Here is a 20,937-nt window from a genome sequence, read left to right as displayed (position 1 = left end):
TATTTTACTATCATTTTCAAAAGACAGTTAGCAACCGTTATCAAAAAGCGCTTAGCATTTTTCTCACCCACTGGCAAGTAGATGTGCTTTAAAACTCACAAAGATAATAACGTGTCGAAGTCAACAACAATTGCTTTGCTTACACATTCTTATATTCAACTCGATGAACTAAAAAAGGAATGTGGCTCTAGCATTGCTATGACAAGTTCATACATACTATAAAAAATAAACTAATAGACATTATCTATATTATAAACATTGTTTGCTTCTGAGGATTACAATTTACGAGAACTAATACATGGAATGCGCAGAATTGTATTTGAATCTCTGAAGATGCTACATTGAACACAGCCATCTCAGCTTCCAAACTAAGTCACCTGCTTGATATCCTCAAAAGAGGTCCTCTGAGCTAGACATTGTCAAATGGAAATACGGATAATACCATCAGACAGAGATTAAAATGAGACATTCGAGGGCAACTTAGTCTTAAGTGTCGACTTTTGTTTTCGTCGGAATCCTTTCTTCTTGTCAATCAGCCGCTTTAGTCATAGAACCGGTGACAAAAGATGAAAAGATTATCACTAAATATCGACAAACTCAGTACAAAGTTGTCCTGTTGAAAGCAAAACATAAAACCATGGGATGATAAGGTGATTGAAAACAGTTTATTATTTTGAAAGTTTATTATTTAACACAACGTGAACGTTATTAAAAAGATCAGACGTGTTGCAAAGCCTTACATATAATCACATACACTCACTCAAAGTCGTATACACTGGCGACAATTCAACAATCTGTTTACACAAAAGTTGTTAAAAAGGATGGGAATGGTAAAACCATATTCATCTATTCCCATTCCGTTACACATCTCCTCATTTGTGCCCACAAATTCAAACTCTTGCTACGGGCTAGATAAGTAGCACGTCAGGCTCACATTGCTAATCCATCTTATGCAAACTAAGTGTTCTAATGTTATGACTAAGTCATAAAACCCTGCTCATACCTGACAGGATTATGGAGTAATTTTATGGGCAAGAAGAGGCTAGAGGTATTATTGGCGGTAATGCAGAAACGGCCTATCGTGGATACTATAGTGATGATCTAAGTTATATATATCAGTATCATTATATAAAGGATAGAATCAATTATAAAAAAGGAAATGAAGGAAACCGAATATTAGCTGTTAAACTTTCTCATCATCTAAGAAATTCCAAAAGGGATGATTCCATTTGAACTAAAAAAGATATACTTGTCTGCATTAATGTACGATCAATTCACCTCTTGCATCTAACCTTTTTTTTATTTTATGAAAGAACGGTATTTACAGGAATTTCCACCAGGCCACAAACTTCGGCTATAGATTTCCAGCTAGCTCTCCTATATTTAAGACTCTTTTTAAGACTCTATAAAAAAACAAGACTGCACATACTAACGTGAAGACGAAAGAGACAGAAAAATTGCTACATTTAGCAACGTATTTATATAAGTTCGGAGTAATTTCCCTTGTCTTTGAATAGCTCTCAAAATAAATAGAAACGTGTATTTTATTAACTTTCTTGAGGCGAACTGCAGGGGTTGCATCATCGTGTTATTTTCTGCGTTTAATCCGTACAACAGCTAATTATGCTATCTAACTTAACTTATCTTGCAAGAGGAGTTTTGCATACATATGATATCAGAATGATTACAGAATCATGCTCCAGTATATACAATTTGACAAATATAAAAATCCACAAGAATGCTTAAATGCAAACTATAAGTTAAAAAATTAATCTGTACATTTAAGCTTTAACTACAAGAGTTTTATTTCAATTAAGACGGAAAATATCCGATATTTTACATCGCAATAAAAATGATAAAATAAGTCATATAGTACAACAAGTTTTTGGAAAATATCATAATTTAAGTAACCATTGATTAATAAGATTTTTAGCTACTGTGTCAAGGAAGGTATCTTGTGGCTTTAATAATTTTCCACTTAACGCTTAGTTCGTTTGGGGAAATTTCCAGAATTCGACATAAAGAGCAGTTCTTTAGGCAACGTCCTATAAGGAAAATAAAACTGTGATTTTCACAGAAAGGTTTAGGTATGCAAGCAATAGATGACTTACAGTTTAATACAACAACTGATAAGCAGATTGATCTTACTGATTTATATTAATTACATTGACAAACATTCTTCTACTGAGAGTCAATAGATTTGCCCTTTACTTCACAAATGCTACAATTGTAATATAAATCAATAAAAAAGATTCTCATGTGATATTAAACGATTTATAATACAAATACGTGATTCACTGATATATTTTATTTGTTTTTCAACAGTAATTTGCTCCTCCGTTTAACAAATGCTCGCAAACTAGATTGATCTGCAATCATATCACGAAATCATACCATCATACCACGAAATGGGAAGCACTTCTATATAGCTGCTGTCTCTCTATATATATATCTATACATATATATTTATATACATAATGTTAATGTTGCACTGAAATGTAACACTAAGATTCATCGGCATCATTGTTTGTTGTTATCACTAATCCCGTTGCAGTCGGTCATCACACTGTAGAAAGTTCATTTCGTGAAGGGGTGGCATCATTCGGCGGTGTGCTCTGTGTGCTTCCAATTGTAAGTCCAATACTTTGAGCCTGTCGAGTCAGTATTTGTCGCAGAGTTTCTCTGAATTGTGGATTACTGACAGCGTAGATGAATGGATTGGCACAAGAATTACAAAATGCGAGGACCACAAATATTCGATAGACATCGCCAGCCAAATATTGCGGCTCCGTTAATCCAAGATGAAATGTTATCAACGCTAGTTGATCGGGTGTCCAGCAAATCACGAATATCAAAATTACTACGCATAACATTCGAACGATCTTCTTTCGCGCTTTAAACACAAATCTAGTTTGCCGTACTGTGGAATTTGAAGATGTTCCCCTAGTCATTCCATCATGGCTTGTAGTTTTGTCCTCAGTGTATAAATGTTTGATAGTTATAACTTGAGTTGAAATCATAATTAGTACTGGAAGAAAATATTCTACCAAAAATAAGAAAATTCCAATAACATGTTGAATAAAAGACGTTCCAAAGCTCACAAAGCACACGCCAGTGTCAGGGTCACGATGAGAAATAAACAAGCTACATGAATTAATGACACCAGAACTAAGCCAAATAGAGAGAACAACGATCTGTGGATGCGTATTCGAAAAGTATTTCCGATATTTTATTGGATGAACAACTGCTAAATATCTCTCCACCGAGATAGCTGTCAATGTGAAAATTGAAGCAACTACGGAAAGCCAAAGAGTAACATTTGGGAAAATAAATTTGCAGTAGAGGTGTCCCATGAAATTGTCAGGGACAGTTGCAGCTGTTCGTAGAGGAATGAAGCTAATCGAGGAGACGAAATCTGCAACCGCTAACGCTTTTATAAGAAAACACGTAGACTTATCGAATTGACTTCTTATGGAATAAACAAGCACTGCAACTGTGTTTCCTAGTAAGCCGACTACAGCCAACAGTGCCTGACAAATGACCCACCAGTTCCATTCGACTGATTTCCACACAAAACCATTCGTTATGTTCAAATTTAAGAGAGTCAATGTTCCGTTTGCAACAGCGGTTGGTTCTTCCATCGTTTTAGCCACTCAAATTATGTTCTAATGTCAAAAACAAAAATGGCGAGTCCTTGAATTTTGTTGTTGTATTTGAATCGAAACAATGTTTCCCCTTTAAAAAACAAATTCTTGTAATTCGAGACAGTGTTGTACTTGAAGAGGATGCAATCATATTCAGAATAACGTTAAACAAAATATCGTACATGTACTGTACACTGCTCTTTCCGATGTTGAAGATATTTTAATCACTCTATTCAATTTATGACATAAATCCCATGAATAAGGTTGTCAAAATGCAATTCACCATCCAATTTCTATATGCGTTGATTAAACTTCTTGAAAGCTACCGCTCTACAGCGATGGAACATTTCAATACTTAACATATCCATAAAATAATAGTTTCCTCATTTCTTAAATGGAATGTTTAAGGTTACCTTATCTCACTGCATAACGCTCAAAGTAAGGCGTCAGTAATACAATTCTAAAAAGAAGGAAGAGTTTCGCGTGCTGAGCGTCCTGATGTTGCTCCTGGGAAATGATATTTCCAGTATTAAGTAAAAATAGACTCAAGCACATTGAACACGAAGCATTTCTTCTTTAATCATCTTCATTGTGGTAAGTATATATTTTAGAAAACACTTGTCAGTTTATTAATTTAACTTGAGTGTGTGAACTACATTTCCCACGCCAATTCTACATCGTCTGGAGTAGGTTGTTTACCGATCAAATGTCGACAGTTCAGGCTGTTGAAATGAAAGTAGAAATGATAACATGTTGCTACTTTCAATATACAGTATGTAACATGTAACTCTATTAAATTTCTATACCAACCGCGACTCCGTATTGTGTAGAACACAGTTTCCCTTTCGCAGATGAATATTGGAGAGATCAAAGGTTACTGTGATACACGATTCAAAGGGCAATAGGTTGTTAACATGTACAGACTCATGAATAACAAGATATTATCGATTTTAGTTGGTATTTAGCCGAAGAAATGTTTCACATAACATTCATCATGCTACCCTTTTTCTGCAGAGATTACCTAATAATGGTTAACAATATTACGCCATAAGCTGACACAGCAATAACGGGTTCATATCATTTCGTCGCCGTGTAACTTCACATCACATGCTGCTTTGAAATATACCTCTTAACAGTAGTATCACCCGCCACTCGTGGTGTACTTCAGATATATTGTTTACCAGAGACTCTCTGCATGCATTCATCAATTCAGCTCCATTCTTGAAACTTTATAGTGGATTATACTTCATATACTTCAGTTATATATAATTCAATTATACTTCATACATTACTGTTATAGAAACCTTTCTCAATGATGCTTTGCATTGTTTTGCATTACATGTCTTTCTATCATCAATGCTGGATATTGAGAATGAACAGTTACTGTGTTGATTTCATAGTGTAATTTCACAACGAGTCTCTTATTTTTTCCCACAATCAAAATTGAAATGAAATGAAAAAATGAAATGAAATCATTTTTTTAACAGATGAACAATCATGATATTCACTTTCTGTTGACTACGTGGCTTAATTTACACACGATCACCGTAACATCATTATTATTATTATTACTATTATTTCATTATGTTCTAACACCTTCTGAATCTATTCTATACATTAAATAATGAATCCTTCAAGCATACAAAAGTGACGGCTTATGCCAACAACAAAAAATCATGATATGGTATGTATGATGTTTACGAACGACACTCTAAATTGATATCACCCGATTCTAACCTACAGGGAACTTACTCCGGTGTGCCCATTTATCATTATAACTGCACAATGGCTTTTCCAGATGGAGCCGAATACCCAATATATGATCCGCATAATGATATGATGGGAACTGAAAGAACATCTGTCATAGAGAAGAGGCTAACTGAGAGGATACCATATATTTTATTGATTAACTCTAATACAAGAAAAGAGAATTTTTGCTTCCGGAAACTTGATACAAATTTGCAACATTAAACAATAGCACTTAATTATAGCAGCAAAATCCATAGTCTTTCCCCCACTCTCTATGCATTTGGTATTCATCTAATGTGTACAAGAACTCGAAATGGACACAGGCTGTCGATGCTGTCGATGAAATTGTAGCATTGAATTCATTGTCAACAAGTATAAATAAACAGATTACTGGAAATCGTGCGTAACACATCAAAACTTACCAAACCAGACGTATCAAGTATTGATATGTATGACAGCGCTACGTTCGGTAACTGTGTTTCAATAATCACATGCTATGCAGATACTCTCAACACAAACGTTCGTAAATTTTTCAGATTTTCAGCTACTGGGAGCTCTTAAATATTTCACTTTAATAAAACCATTTTCTTGTAGTAAATTGACAACATGATAAATGAAAGCGATTAATAACAAGTATATGCCATCTTTGTTTCTTTGGAAGGAACGTAAAGTGGTATTTTCAGACAAATTCGAAGTAGTAACTGTAACAAGGAGCTAATTTTGTTTAGGCTCTCCTCATTGCAACATTTAACAAATGTTTACATTAAAGGATGACTTTACATTAATTCCGACATGTAGTACACCGGTAAAGACCCACTTCTATATGTCCAGGTTTATCAATTTTGGAGACCTTTGGAGATCTTTCAAACAGCTGGGGTCCATCAGTTAAGATGGCTGGACGATGTAGTCTAATACACAGATTTCGTCAGTTCCTCAGATGCAACACATAACCCAATAGGAAAACTTAAGACCTTTGTGGCTTAATGACGCTTCAAATAACGTTTTTATAATATGTTCCCAAGTGGTCAAGATCAAATGGTGTTCAATATCATCCAAGGATGCTCTGTTGTATAAATGAAGTGAAAATAATGCATTTTGGTTGAGCTATTAATTTATGTAAAACATGAACTAATGTTAATATTGAGGCCTGCACTGAAGTCATCATCTTTTAACCCCAAAGGAGCGTTCCAAAGATTTAGCACATTTTAAAGGTGAATATTTTGTAAGAAATGCCATATGTATCAAAAAAATGTCCACAGCAATATAAGCATGTCCTCAATAATATAAACATGTCGACAGGTTATATGAGCATGTGTAAAATATTTAAACAGTGTCGAAAAATAATACAAGAGGGTCGAGTGTAACTTCTAAATTCAATGGTATGGTAAAAAAAAATTGCGTTTTAAGCTACGTCATATGTGTAAAATATCCAAAATAATATAAGAATTTACAAATTAATATGATCATGTCCAAACATAGATAAGTTTGTCCAAAGATAATATGAGCATGTACACAATAATATAAGAGTGTCGAAAAATAATAGAAAAGTTTCGAGCGTAACTGTGGCGTTTGAAGTCACGCTATGTGGTCCAAATATCGAACTTTTATATTGGTATTTCGAAAACAAATTCAGCTTATCAATATATTCTTTGGAATTACTCTGTATCTATAATGACACCATGATAATCATTGTGACGTTACAATATTGCACCATTTCTTCTGCTTTGTGAAGCAAACAATTCAGAATATGTAGATACAAGACCAGCACCATATTTGTTTTTAACATCCCTCCGTAATGTGAGTGGTTTTCGCGGATTATAAAGAGTAATCTTCACTCTCAACTTTTAAATAAATTTCAAGTTGGAAAAGTGGAAACAAGCCTTCAACTACAGATCATTGGTGCATCCGCATTGGACACAATGGTTCTTCGTAACTCATTGATAGTTGAAGCACTCTGGAGCCGGTCGACCACTCGCTTTACGAAACAACTCAACTAATATTATCTCGAAAAATAAAATCGTTCTCGACCGAAATATCATTAAAATTCAAACACATACATTAAGACGGTAATGGATAAAGTGTACATTGTATTACTTTTCGCTTGATATGCGCTATTACCTCAAACAAAAAATGATATTTGGAACATATGGCGTAACTAGATTAAATTCAGCAGTTACGCTCGAGACTTTTGTATAAGCTTTTCGACACACTTATTATGTTGGAAATTCTCGTATCATTTTTCGACACTCATAGATTATTTGACATGCTTAAGTAATTTTTATGGACATATTTATATCAGTTCCGACATGTTTATATAAGTTTGGACATGCTCCTATTATTTTTAACATGCTTATATTATTTTGAATATATTGCAAGAAATGAAGTGAATTCAAACGCCAAAATGTTCACTACATATATGAAGTTAGCAGTAACATTCAACATATTTATATTATTTTTCGACACTCTCATATAATTTTGAACATGATGCTCATATTAGTTTTGGACATACTTATATTAGTTACGACATGTTTATATTAGTTTGGACATGCTTATATTATTTTGGACATGCTTAGATTGTATTTGGACATTTTGCAAGAAATGACGTGAAATCAAACGCCAAAATGTTCACTACATATATGAAGTTAGCAGTTACATTCGGCATGTTCATGTTATTTTCGACACTCTCATATAATGTTTAGAATGCTCATATTATTTTTGGACATACTTATACTAGTTTCGTCATGTTTGTATTAGTTTGGACATGCTTATATTATTTTGGACATGCTTATATTGTTTTGGACATTTTTTTTATACATTTGGCATTCCGCAAGTTTGAACATTGCTTGCACTTTTTGTTCCTTTTCGTGGACTCTCTAACACTTCACCTTATATATTCCGCTTAATGTCTTATTAAGCTTATTCAGCTTAATATTTAGCTTAATGTCATCCGTTAGTAAGACACACAGATAGGCTTACGGAATACATAAACACATCAAGTACGGTATTTAAATCAATAATTTAATACGAGCAACATTCACAATTTCTTAAGTTTTTTTGTTTTTTGTTTCGTTAACTTAAATTGTAAAACAAGCAATTTTCGAAGTGCAAATTCATCGCAGAGTATGCTCTCAAAACACGACTGATTTCCCATGTGTCAATTTAAAAGCCTAAGCTATTAATTAATATAATAACAAACTTACCGTGCCTTTTTCGAAACTGCCAATCGTTGCTACGCGTGGCTCCCAATTTAATATCTGCCAAATGGCAGATGATAATGCTTTATACAATTCTGACGATATACCAAGATGCTGATAAGTGATGACTGTTTCATAATAGCCATTGCCATCCAGCTGAATCCTTCCAACTGTAACGTCATCAATTCTGGTAAGGATCTATGATAGGAATTAGTTCTGTCCTTATCTAGGGGCTAATATTAGTCAAGGAACATCTGTTTCCTAAAGCAAAGTTCTTGTGTGGCTGTTTTTCATCGGAGAATAAATGATACAGAAATGCCTTAAGAACTTTATGATCATAGTCGATTTATCTGCACGATAGATAGCTAGTCCGAATGGTGTATTTTATAATACTTTGACATAAAGGCGAAGGAAGAATACATCAATTCATCACGACATAAACACTGTAATAATTGTAACACATGATTAACGTTCCATTCAATTAACCATAATTTGAGTTAATAATGTCTGAATCTATGAATCGAAACTACCAGTCCGCCAAAGTCAGTAATTTCCATGAAATAATCTTCTCGTACACAATACGCTTACATAGGTTTTGATTTCGCTTGACAATGCAGGATGAATTCATTTTCATTACAATCAAGCAACACGACGATGGTTAACATGTACTTTGTTCTAAAAAATTACCTTTATTTTCCCGTAAACTAAACGATAAGAATCTAAAGTACAGCAAACAAATATCAATTTTTTTATTCAGTTTTAAAGGAATATTTTAAAGTTCAATCCATTGTTAGGTTTATGATGAGACGAAGTTTAAAATAGGACATATTTAGGTGTTTAGGTTCGGGCTCAAAGTTCAAGTGAGGTCATAAGGTCAAATTGGTCTAAATTGTGTGTCACTCTCTTAAATTTGAAGACTGAAAAATTCAGTCTAAGGTTCGACTGAAATTTATTTCAGTCCATAAGACCGATTTCCAGACGCTAAGACTGGAATTGTTTCCGAACGTAATTCAGCCTACAATAGACTGAATGCAATACCCAATAAAATCATTGTATTTTGTCACGTGCTCATTTTAATTTCAGTCCATGCGAAGACTGAACAGTTAAACCAATCCGGTCTGTCCAAATTAATGACGTATCCTAATCTACATATGCCCGGCCGCGTACGTAGGTACGTACGAACGTTGAATCGACTCGCCATCTTAGCTGAACTTACCTTGAATACCGAGAGAATTTACGCTTCGTTTTATGTGTAAAAACTAACCTTTTTAAGCTTTCCACGAGGGTATAAGAATGGCAGAAACATTGAGAACGTGTTTAGCAGGTAAAGGATATGCAGAAGAAGTAATATCATTGCTCGAAGGTAATATTAAAACAGGCCGTTTTTAATCGATTCATACTCATACGCAGTCATAGCGTTAACAAGAACAATGCTATGCCTAGTACAGTAGTAGTACAGTTGGCTATAGCCTAGTATAGTTATACTATGGCCCGGTATACACTGTACTGTCAGACTGTCGTACATGTACGTCTATTGTGTCACTGGTTACGAGTAATTTAGTGTTGGCCTAGGCCTAGTGATATTTTACTAATTATTACTAAATTAGGCAAGCCTATTCAGAGTGTGCCAACTGAAATTAATAGGTACCGGTTAAAACGAAAAAAACAAGGCTTAGCCTAACGTTAGGCCCCTAACGTTAGTCCTTAATAAATGATTTTTTTTTTGAAGAAAATTTATTCCTACCCTGCAGGCTGCGCATACAAGTTTACTTAGCCTAAGTGAAAAGGCATTGGCTATTTACCCGGCCGTTAGGCACTGGTGCTATAGGGCTCAATATGGTTTCTACTTGGTCACTTCGTAGGGTCACTTATCATTACAGTCAATGGAGAAATACTAGATTTTTCACTTCTTTAATTGTAATTTAAAAGAAAAGTACTGAAAATGCTTTCTTTTTCTTTGAATATGTTTCAGATAAATGCCTAACACATCTATTAGTAGCAAACAAAAATAATAACACATTTCCATACCCATCTAAAATAGGAGTGTTGGACATTATTGGCTAATTCAAGCCAGTGGGGCGTGGGTAATCAAATCGTCCATGACAGGCCGCTGGCCCTTTTACGGGTTAGCTCAGTTGGTAGAGCACCAGACTGAGATGCTGAAGGTTGCAGGTTTGAATCCTGTGCCAGCGATTTTTCAGTAGCTTTATTGCAGGTAGATGTGCTTTGCAGCCAGTTAAGTATGTTATCTGTAGGCTAGCTGCGCATTTTTCCATTGTAAAGGGCATTGAGACCGGTTTACGTATAATGCGCTATATCAAGCATTTCTAATAATCATAACCTTCTTTTCAGTCAAAAGATAACTGAAGAAGCAAAATTCAGATCTGATGTAGTAAGTTTCATAATTGTGATACTAGAAAAATCTCCTAGCATTCTGATTTGCAGTAATAAAATGTTTACATTTCTTTCAGATAAATGAGGAGTTTCGATTAATGTTTGCCGAATCCAGGGAAAACTTCATCACAAAGTGGGATGGATATAGAGAACGCATCATAGAAGTGAGAAAGAAAACCTCACCAGCTATCGCAAATATGATTGATGCTTTTGAGGAAACTGATAGTAGTAAGTTAAATTAGTATAGCTATCATATTTCAAAGTTTTCTTTGTATGCCTTTTTCTAGCTAACCAATCAATAACGTTTTGGGCATTACCCCTTGGTAAGAGGCTGGAAAGTTCTAAATTTTATTCTTTTTCTCAATTTGGGCAAATTGTGGCAGCTTGATAGATAAAGGTTTAAAATTAAGACCGAAAACTTAATTGTTCTTATTTTTTCTTATTACCATATAGGCAATAATAAACATCATAGTTAAATTTTCTGTGAATATTCTTTGAAATCAAGCACTTAAAGTACTATAAACATTTTTTCCTGTTTACGATTAGAAATATGACACAATTTAATTTGAGCAGATTGTCATCCAAAATTCAATGAACCATAACTTTAAAAAATCAATTTATCAATAACTTTATAGTTTGTGAAAATACAGAATTATTTATTTGGATGTATAACTTATCTGGATTATATTCAAAAAGGTTATTTATGGAATGTGCCATTTGTTCACATTTACTTGTTCTATGATTTATTGCATTTAATTAGCCACATACTATGCCTTGGAGGTTATGTTTAAAACTTCAAACTCAATTTTCTTTTCAGAGGATATGTGTGCTTTATATACATTTATATATATACTGCACAGGTCAGTGACTATGTTAAAGCAGAAGCAGCAGTCCACTAGCAGAGCAGGGGCACTGTTGTACTTCCTTCAGAACAAACCTGTGAGTATTTTATGACAATATACCGTTAATTCCCTTGCTCAATGCTATATAAACACCCCTGCGTTTAGTGGAAAAGTTTTGGTTTTACAAAATTTGCTTGGCTAAACAAAAATTGGCTTGTTATGTGGAAAAAAGTTTGTCTGGTGTATATTAAGGTTAGCATCATATCCACTGGGTCTTATGGCTCTTTTCCATTGGCGCTACTGAATGGTATAGGCACTGGCTCTATAATCATCATGGCTCAATGGAAGTGACTTGTATAGAGTAGGAAAAAACACTTATTATGGCAATGTAAAGCAGGAATAATTTATTCAGCACTGTCTGATTGGCAGCGATACTGACAAGAACGTGGAGCAAGGCGGAAAACCGGCAAAAAGGGAATTTAATAGGGGTGTTTGGGGGAGAATGCCCATTGTGGTCACAATTGTAGTAAAGTGACATAATATTTTTAAATGTAAAGCCAACCAATATATATGCCATTTTTAGTAAGGAATAACAAAGATAGAGATGGAAAAACGGTTGACTTATGAACCCTTCAGGTGTCTGAGATGTACAATTATTGATACTGAAGGTACACTCTGCCAGTCTGTCCAGGGTTTGTAATAACCAAATTTTGTAAAGTTGCCTGTCAAAGGTTTGTGAATTTTTAGTGACATTCTAGGGAGATCATGTAAGAAGTTTAGTTTATGTAAAATTTTATTCGTATGAATAAACTGGAAGTCTCATGGAATATTTAGATTGGCAGTTTGCCTAATGTTCAGATGTTAATTTAATAGTATGGAGTAAAATATACATATTTTTTTGTCATTTCTTTCTAGCTTGACACCAGCATTGATGCTACCGCTGCCGGAATAGATGGAAAGTATGTACAACTGTATATACTTTCACTCGGACCTACCCAAAATCCGTCACAGTTCTTTATTTTTGGCGGATAGAATTCCAATTCCTGCAGGAACAAGTAACAAGTGGATAGATTATTTAAAGCACATTACACATTTAATGTGCATTATGCTTTGGCACTTCATCAATTCTGTGAATTCTTAGCTGCCTTTTTATATGGAGTGATTCCTGCTACGTCAGTAAAGGCACCATTGCGTAGCTTGGCATCTAACATTAATTTAATTAAAAGTAGCTTTTTAGAGTGGTGTTGCAAGTGTTTATTTGTATGCTGTATTTTCATTTTGATGTTGTGTCATGTAAACAATTGTTTTGTTTATTTAAACACCAGTACTATCGGTATTATAACTTAGTTTGGTACAATTCTGAATTGTAATCCATCCATTGTCGGGTCAGTCAGTTTCCAAAAATGGTTCAATTATGAGAAACGAGTGTCAGAATGGTGTGGGCTGGTAAGAGATGGGGTTGGGAATAAGCAGCAGAAATGAAAACCCTGAAGGGTAGGTGGAGAGGTTGGGAGTATAAAAAATGTTGGGGTGACAAGAGGCTGGAGCTTGGAAGAAGGGCTTGGCCAAATGGCCTTTTCCAGTATCCGTCCATTGTCGGTCACTTTCCAAGTCGCCCATGCCAGCATCCGTTCATTGTTGGTCACTTTCCAAGTGGCCTTTGCCATTATTTTTTCTTTAAGTACAATTTAGTTTAATATTTTAAATTTCGTTATACCAATATCTGTATAATAAAGAACTTGCCCTGCCATAATTGGTTCGGGTTATTATTATATTTGCTACAACTGCTGCACATGGGTTTCACTTAAAAAGTATGAATTTAAATTAAAACATAACAATTAATGTTTCAAGCCTTAGATTTTTAGGACACTATATAAAAATATTCCAGTTGTTAATATACATTATTTTTTATTTAGGAACTTGCCTTCTCTGTACATAAGTTGAGTGTAATCTGTTATCCGTCAATTGTAATCCGTTCATTGTCGGTCACTTTCCAAGTGGCCTTTTCCAGTATTCGTCCAGTGTCGGTCACTTTCCAATTGGCCTATGCCAGTATCCGTCCATTGTCGGTCACTTTCCAAATTGCCTTTGCCAGTATCCGTCCATTGTCGGTCACTTTCCAAGTGGCCTATGCCAGCATCCGTTCATTGTTGGTCACTTTCCAAGTGGCCTTTGCCATTATTTTTTCTTGAAGTACAATTTTAGTTTTACATTTTAATATTCTTTATATCGATATCTGTAGGATAAACGAACTTGCCCTGTCATAATTGGTTCTGGTTATTATTATATTTGCAGCAACTGCTGCACATGGGTTTCACTTAAAGGTATGAATCTAAATAAAAACTAAATTAAAACTAAATAAAACTATAAAAATAAATGTTTCAATCCTTAAATTTTTAGGACACAAAATAAATTAGTTATGGTCAAATTAGAAATTTCTGGTAAACTTGACCACATTTATAGAGTTTGCATGTCAAATCGTCGGCACAAAAATTGCAACTTTAATTTTTGGAATATTTCATAACTAAAACTTTACATTTAATTTATTTTTGTAGTTTAGGTAAATAACCATTATTTAGACCTAAGATATCATAAATAAAACCCAAGCAAACAAATTTAGCTTTTGTATTATTTTTGTTATATTTCTTAAATGTATCCAAGAAAATAAATAAAGACAGTTTTAGTACAGTTTTTAAACTTTAAACAGGTGTTTTGTTTTCTTATTTCCATAGTTAGTGGAATGTTCCCATGAATTATTGTTTTATTGTATATTGTAAAGCAAAATCTAAGTTAAAAATATGTAACTATCAACCTGCTTTTTTAACCAGTTGTTTCTAAAATAATACTCCATTTAGGAATTTTTACAATTTTATGGGGAAATTTCCTTTAACCTGCCTGGAGGGCGACTGTAATCGTCCCAATTTAGTGCCTTTGGGCAGTTTTTTGACTGGCATATTGGACTATTAATCCCTGAATTAAAACTATAAAATGACGATATTCTGTCTAGCCACTTTTTTTTTAAAGTCTAATTGAATAAAATAATTTAAACCTTATAGGCTGGATTCTAATCTAATTTGGCTTAATTTCAGTCTAAGAAAGGGTAAATTCCAGTCCTGTTACACTGAAATCATTAAGTCTAGCTAGACTAAAAATCAGTCGTTTTACAGACTGAAAATTTTCAGTCCTTCCTAAGACTGAATTTCAGTCTGAAGGAACTGGTCCCTCAGTTCGTCCGCTCTTAGACTGAAATTTCAGTCTATTAGACTGAAATTTCAGTCTATAAATTTAAGAGAGCACGAACTCCTCCTACAATTGTACGTCTGGTCATGTTCAAATGTGGTGGGTAAGTGCCTGCAAGGGCGTAGGAACCGGGGGCTGGGGGGCGCCAGCCCCCCTAGTGAAAAATATGGGGCGCGGAAGTATCATTCCGCCCCCCTCCCCGCTTCGCAAGTCAGAAAACCCCTTTTTCATTTCTATATCCTGTATATCAGGGAGTGATCGAGTCTAATATAACACTCAAAAATAAAAATAATATGTCATGATTTTTTCTAATCTTATTCTAAACATGGTGATGACTTGTTTGTGCGATTGTGGATAATAATCAATAAGGAACTAACTGCCCTTGGTGCCCAGAACATTTTGGCAGAAAAAAATCTCATTTGGAGCACCAAATTGCATCTAAGGCCAGGTGGAAATGCAAAATTATTTACAAAATGGAGTGGGTGTTGAAGTGTGCTATATTGCACCAAATTGCATCTGAGGCCACCTGGAAAGTACCTTCCTACGCCACTGGGTGCCTGACCATACAAAAAATAGTGCCTGAGTGATTGGTGACGTCATAGGCCAAAGATCAGAGGTCAACGGTCAAGTACCCCAAAAACTGGATTTTAGCCATTACCTATTTTGTCAGTATGTTGGTGGAACTCATTAAACCACAAGATATATAGAAAATAATGGGACTCATTTTAGGATAGTACTATGTGGTTGTTAAGAATCGAGGTCAAATGTCAATGTAGGTCAGAGGTCAAATTGGCCTTAATTGTGCGAAGGAGATGAGATTTTCAAATCCATGGATTCCCCTCTTCATTTTGTTTTGGTTCGAGCGCGTATATGAAGCACGTTGTGTACTATTTTGCACAGATTTCACCCACAGAAAAATGTCGAAATATGTTTGAAGTCCGAGTCACGAGCTGCCACGGTATTCAAAGTCAAAGGCCTATGAGAATTCACATTTCAGAAAGGTGGAGTATACTGGTGCAATTTTTACTATATTTTCCAGTTTCTATCCCGAACATGGGTCGCTTACTTGGGGAATCTTATTACCTCGCCGTGTTACCTCGGGGCTTAGCCTTTTGTTGAAAGTTATCACTTTCTTGTCTAGGTAGGCCCCTAGGTATGGCCTGGGTTTATATTAACGCCGATTCCCGATGTAGGGGAATGTCTGGAGGCCTGAAAAGGGGTGTCTCTCCCTCCCCCTCCCCCTCCCCCATATCCACCTGCATTAAAGTTCGTTAGCAAAGAAGTAAGAAATCTAAGTTACAAACCGTTCCATCACTGCGAACAAAAATATATCAGGAACGATCAACGTAGAATAACATTCTAAGGTATATATGCTAATGTAAAAACTGTGAGTTACTTTTGCAGGCACCAAATGTTCTGTCTTGGAATAAATGATATCACGCTTATTACAAAATCAGCAATATAACAGTGACCAAATGATTTGATCACTAAGTTAGACTGAAGAGATTTTCAACTGGTATGACGGGATTTTACATTGATTGAAAAAGATTTATTATTTACCTCGCGGTTGCATGCGTGCCATGTTATGTTCAGGTTGATCCGGTTTTAATTTTGATACGCATTTTTGACGCTTGCGTTCAAAAAGTTCTAACACGTTCCTCTACACAGGGAACATAATTTCCATTTAATTTTCATCTGAAGTAAAGATCATAGCACTATGGGCTATCGACTTCATTTTTTTAACCACCGTACCAGCTGGGCTCAACCACTGTAACATCCCCTGACGCATGAGTGGGTCTCATATGCTTCTCTTTATTCGATCGTCCGCTCATTGACGTCACTGTCTAGTTCAACGTACTACCGTAAACTTCTGGCCGCCTTATTTGCACCGAAGGACATGACCGCTGTTTTTTGTGTGCTTATTAAACACCAATGCATTGAATACTTCAGACAAATTACGTTTTGGCTCAGGCTGGCACTCTCATACATAGAAAGGGGCATGAGTGCTCTATAAAGCATAGGCTGTGTTTATGTTCTCTTTTTCTCTTTTTATGAAATGGCTGCCGGGGTCTTTGTTCTATAATCCAGTTCATGGGTTAAGAGGACCTTTACACTTTTCATTCTTAAACTACGACGGACCGCAAACTCTGCATGTGCGCATGCACCAAAAGAGTGGGGTTGTGAAAAATGTTCACTTCTTTTGTCACGAGATTTTCCAGACGTCAGAAACTTTTCAGAGCAAAAAGAGAAAGGAAAACATTTAAAAAATCATATATGGAGGGGACAATTTCCCCCCCCCCCTTACACACACACACACACAAACACACATATACGCAAACATGCACCAACCCCGTTCGAAAATCTCCTTAGCTCCTACTTAGCATGAAAAGTCCTGCAGGGGAGCAATGTAATAGTAAAAGCTGACTAGTACAGGAAGTTAAGTAGAAGTTATGTAGACAAGTAAATAAGTTTTCAGATTGGAAGCGTTAACAAAAATAGAGAGCTATAGTGCCGGCCAGAAGAAGGGAAAAGCTGACTTCGCGGGTGGTGGGGGAGGGGGGGGGGGCTGTCCCGTCCCTGGCAATACCACCCTTCCAGGAGTATATAGGGAAGAGTGGGTACAGGAGCAAATTTCATGGTGTCTCCCAACACCGCCCTCGCCATTCTCCCAGCTTCTACATGTGTACGTAAATGCTTATAATACCTGATAGGTGCTGGACGCAAACGACTCACCTGAAGTTAAAACCCCACCGAATTTATATAGTAATGGCCATGTTGCCTTTTTACCTGATTAAATTTTGCATTCTAGTCCTTAACCAGTTAACTGCCATTCCCATTTAAGAAACATTCATATTATATATTTGTTACAAATTATACAGTGTTTATACAGTTCAGTCGAAACAAAACCAAATGGAAATATTGCTTATCGATACCGCGCAATAACATACATGCACGTCACTATAACATGATATTAACCAAAAGAAAAACTTTCCAACCACGAAGAATACACAAAATAGTACTATTGATCAGTTTTGCGAATTATAACTTAATGAGGAGTATATGTAAAATTACGTCATACTACCAATATGCACTCTTCACTGGGAAAGAAGATAATATTACCAATCAGGATTTGTGCAACAAAAGGGATTTCCTTTCTTTGTGCAGGAAGTAAAAAGGATGGCGCAACTTAAGTAATAGTTTTGTAAATATATTAAATATTAAGATGGCACTTGTAAGCTTCCGTATGTACATTTTTAAGAGGATAGCGACTCATTGGACCTCGTATTCAGTGGTCATGGGCTGCACACATGCCGGTCGCAGAGAGTGTCTCGCCCTCTGGCCAAAGGCAAGGATTCACGCAAGCCACTTAGGACGCTTCTGGTCGACCTCTGACCAACCGACCCTCCTCGGTTCCTCCCGGGTTCGTTAACGACAACAAGGGACACATGGCACGGGATCCTAGGTCACAAAAAGCACCATACCTACAGCCGGAGAAAAATTATGCCTCCAGCCTGTCTCGAACCCTAGCCACGGTTAACTCAATTAGCAGTGCAAGGTCTTTCGCTTACACCGTCGCTCTAACCAACACATCAGCTAGAAAACTAACTTCAGAACTAATACTTAAAGAAGAGACTGAAAAAGGAGTGAAAAGTCAAAACAGAATTTTGTCACATTCGTCTATCTTTGGTGGGTCTCGAACCAGCGACGTAGCCAGGAATTTGAAAGGGGGGAGCACTTTTTGCGATTGATATGGATTTCCAAAGTTGTAGGCACGACTATCTGAGCGGAGCGCCACCATCGGTTGGCGCGGAGCGTACAAGAAAATTTTTGGTTTTACAAACCCCCCAGATGGCAGGAAACAGCCCTTCCCGAATGTTCATTCTGGTTCCCTGGCCTCTTGCTAACTTGAGAAACCTCATTCAATATCACTTTTAAACCCAAAAAACAAACGAGTTAAAATAGTACGTAATTCAATAATACATAATGTATTAAAATTAGCAAGGTACACAAGGGCGGCGGAAGCACCTTTAATCTGGGGGGGGGGGGCACCGACGTCAAAGGGCACTTTGCAGAAATTCGATTGGACTGATGCAGCCTGATATTTAGTACCCTTTATAAATCTGATTGTATTATCTTATTTGCGTATACACATCACTCCATCGACGCCCCCCCCCGTCTTAGTAGTCTTACTTTTCAACTTCTGATACTTGTAGATACAAAGATAGGCCAGAAATGTCTTTGATACAACCATAGCCAGTAATTTTCTTTGATAAAACTGTAGCTAGTAAATGTTTATCGAAAAGGCTGTTTTGGAACTTGGAACGCCGATCGTGACAACAACAGGCAACAAAGTGCTGCAGCTCTATACATATAAAGTCTGTTAATCAACTAATTTGACTGTGGAATGTTCTCAACTGAAATTTTATCTGCGTAAACGGGTTCTTAAGGAGATGTTAAAAAACTGACAAGATCGTATCCTAATCTTTTTCGGCGGGTAGAGTATTGAATGAAACCGCACGCGATATGAATGACAGCCTAGATGACAGAAGAATAGGTCACCCAATTTAGCCATAATCTTGCTACGTTCATTTCAATAGTTTTTCCTGTCTAGACTCTTAAACTCGTTCAGCAAGCTTATGGATTTGAATTATGGGTGTTTTAATAAAAAAGATAACTTGGCCAAAAAAAGTGTAGGCCCGGGCCTACAGTGCTACATACTGGCTACGCCCCTGATAGTTCTAAATTAGGATTAGATCTCTTACTGAAATATCGCTGACCTAATAAGGTGATCAAGAGTACAGGTTTTATGTAGAAAAAGGGCACATTTTTAACCTGAGGAAAAGTGGGGGATACTTGCCCCCTGTGCCCCCCGGTTCCGCCGCCCTTGAAGGTACATGTACAGAGTAGTCTTACTTACTTTTCAACTTCTGATACTTGTAGATGCAAAGATAGTCCAGAAATGTCTTTGATACAACTGTAGCTAGTAAATGTTTAAGTTAGCCTAATAGGAGAAGGCGAGAGCTATCCGACGATTGCCATCTGATGCAAATTTCTCAAGTGCTTTCTCAACTGAAATATTATCTGCGTAAACGGGTTCTAAACTACATGTTAAAAAACTGACAAGATCGAATCCTATTGTCTTTTTCGGCGGGTAGAGTGTTGAATGAAACTATCGTGCTACATACTGGCTACGCCCTGATCATATGATATCAGTATCAGCAGATTTGTTTCCTGTTTAAATTCTTTTACATGTTCTTTTACATAATATATCAGAAAGACAAACATCTCTTTTACAAGTTTGCCAGTAGGATGATTCTTGTTTATTGTCCAATGTCTGGACTTTAATACATTTGACGAACTTAACTGATGGACAATATAAACTTTCATATTTTGTAATATAGCCAGAAATGCAGTGGCCTAAAAACAAATATCGTTATCGCAGTGTATTAGTAGTGTAATAATTCTTTATAGGAAGTGCGTATCACGTACGATTGCTAGCTTAGCTTTATAAGATGCTGTTCGTGCAACAACTTATTGAACGAACGTTGTCGACGTTGTTGTGCATACAGTTCGTGACATTCCATAGAGTGCGGTTAGGTAGGCAATATGTATTTTATTACGCAGTGGCCAACTGTAGGCTTGTAATTGGCTATAAGCTAAATTTAGCTAATTGCATCTGCCAAACTAAGTAAGTAGTTGAATCAGTAGGCGTGAATGTTACTACGATTACAATCGAGTTAACGGAGCTGACGAGTATTCAAGATCAAAAGAGCACTGACAAAATACCATGCTAAAAAACGACAGTATAAAAAAAAATAGACACTGAAAGGGAGGGAGCGGTCGCTCCCCTGCCCCCCCCCCTTGGCTACGTCC

At 36.1% G+C, this 20,937-nt stretch overlaps 1 protein-coding gene and 1 long non-coding RNA gene across 4 annotated transcripts; one reads left to right on the top strand and one right to left on the bottom strand.

Moving 5' to 3' along the window:
• Nucleotides 1-648: 648 nt before the first annotated feature.
• LOC139978956 (galanin receptor 2a-like) lies at nucleotides 649-20,186 on the bottom strand. Of its 3 annotated transcripts, none has more exons than XM_071989550.1 (2): nucleotides 19,982-20,186; nucleotides 649-4,366 (listed from the first exon to the last, which is right to left on the bottom strand). In XM_071989550.1, the coding sequence occupies exon 2, from the start codon at nucleotides 3,639-3,641 to the stop codon at nucleotides 2,562-2,564; it is 1,080 nt and encodes a 359-aa protein (XP_071845651.1). In that variant the 5' UTR covers nucleotides 3,642-4,366; nucleotides 19,982-20,186; the 3' UTR covers nucleotides 649-2,561. The 3 variants fall into 3 exon arrangements, with proteins under 3 accessions (XP_071845651.1, XP_071845649.1, XP_071845650.1); XM_071989548.1 differs by lacking the exon at nucleotides 19,982-20,186 and adding an exon at nucleotides 8,594-8,892; XM_071989549.1 differs by lacking the exon at nucleotides 19,982-20,186 and adding an exon at nucleotides 8,599-8,892.
• Nucleotides 9,525-15,048, top strand: LOC139979047 (uncharacterized). The gene is made up of 4 exons (XR_011797072.1): nucleotides 9,525-9,950; nucleotides 11,059-11,209; nucleotides 11,799-11,920; nucleotides 12,739-15,048. It is a non-coding gene; the product is annotated as an uncharacterized lncRNA (long non-coding RNA).
• Nucleotides 20,187-20,937: the final 751 nt, after the last annotated feature.

The sequence above is a fragment of the Apostichopus japonicus genome, chromosome 13 (genome assembly GCF_037975245.1).
Source record: "Apostichopus japonicus isolate 1M-3 chromosome 13, ASM3797524v1, whole genome shotgun sequence".
Classification (NCBI taxonomy): Eukaryota; Metazoa; Echinodermata; class Holothuroidea; order Aspidochirotida; family Stichopodidae; genus Apostichopus; species Apostichopus japonicus.
The sequence above is the reverse complement of the archived record's forward strand: the minus strand, read 5'-3'. Positions and strand labels throughout refer to the sequence as shown.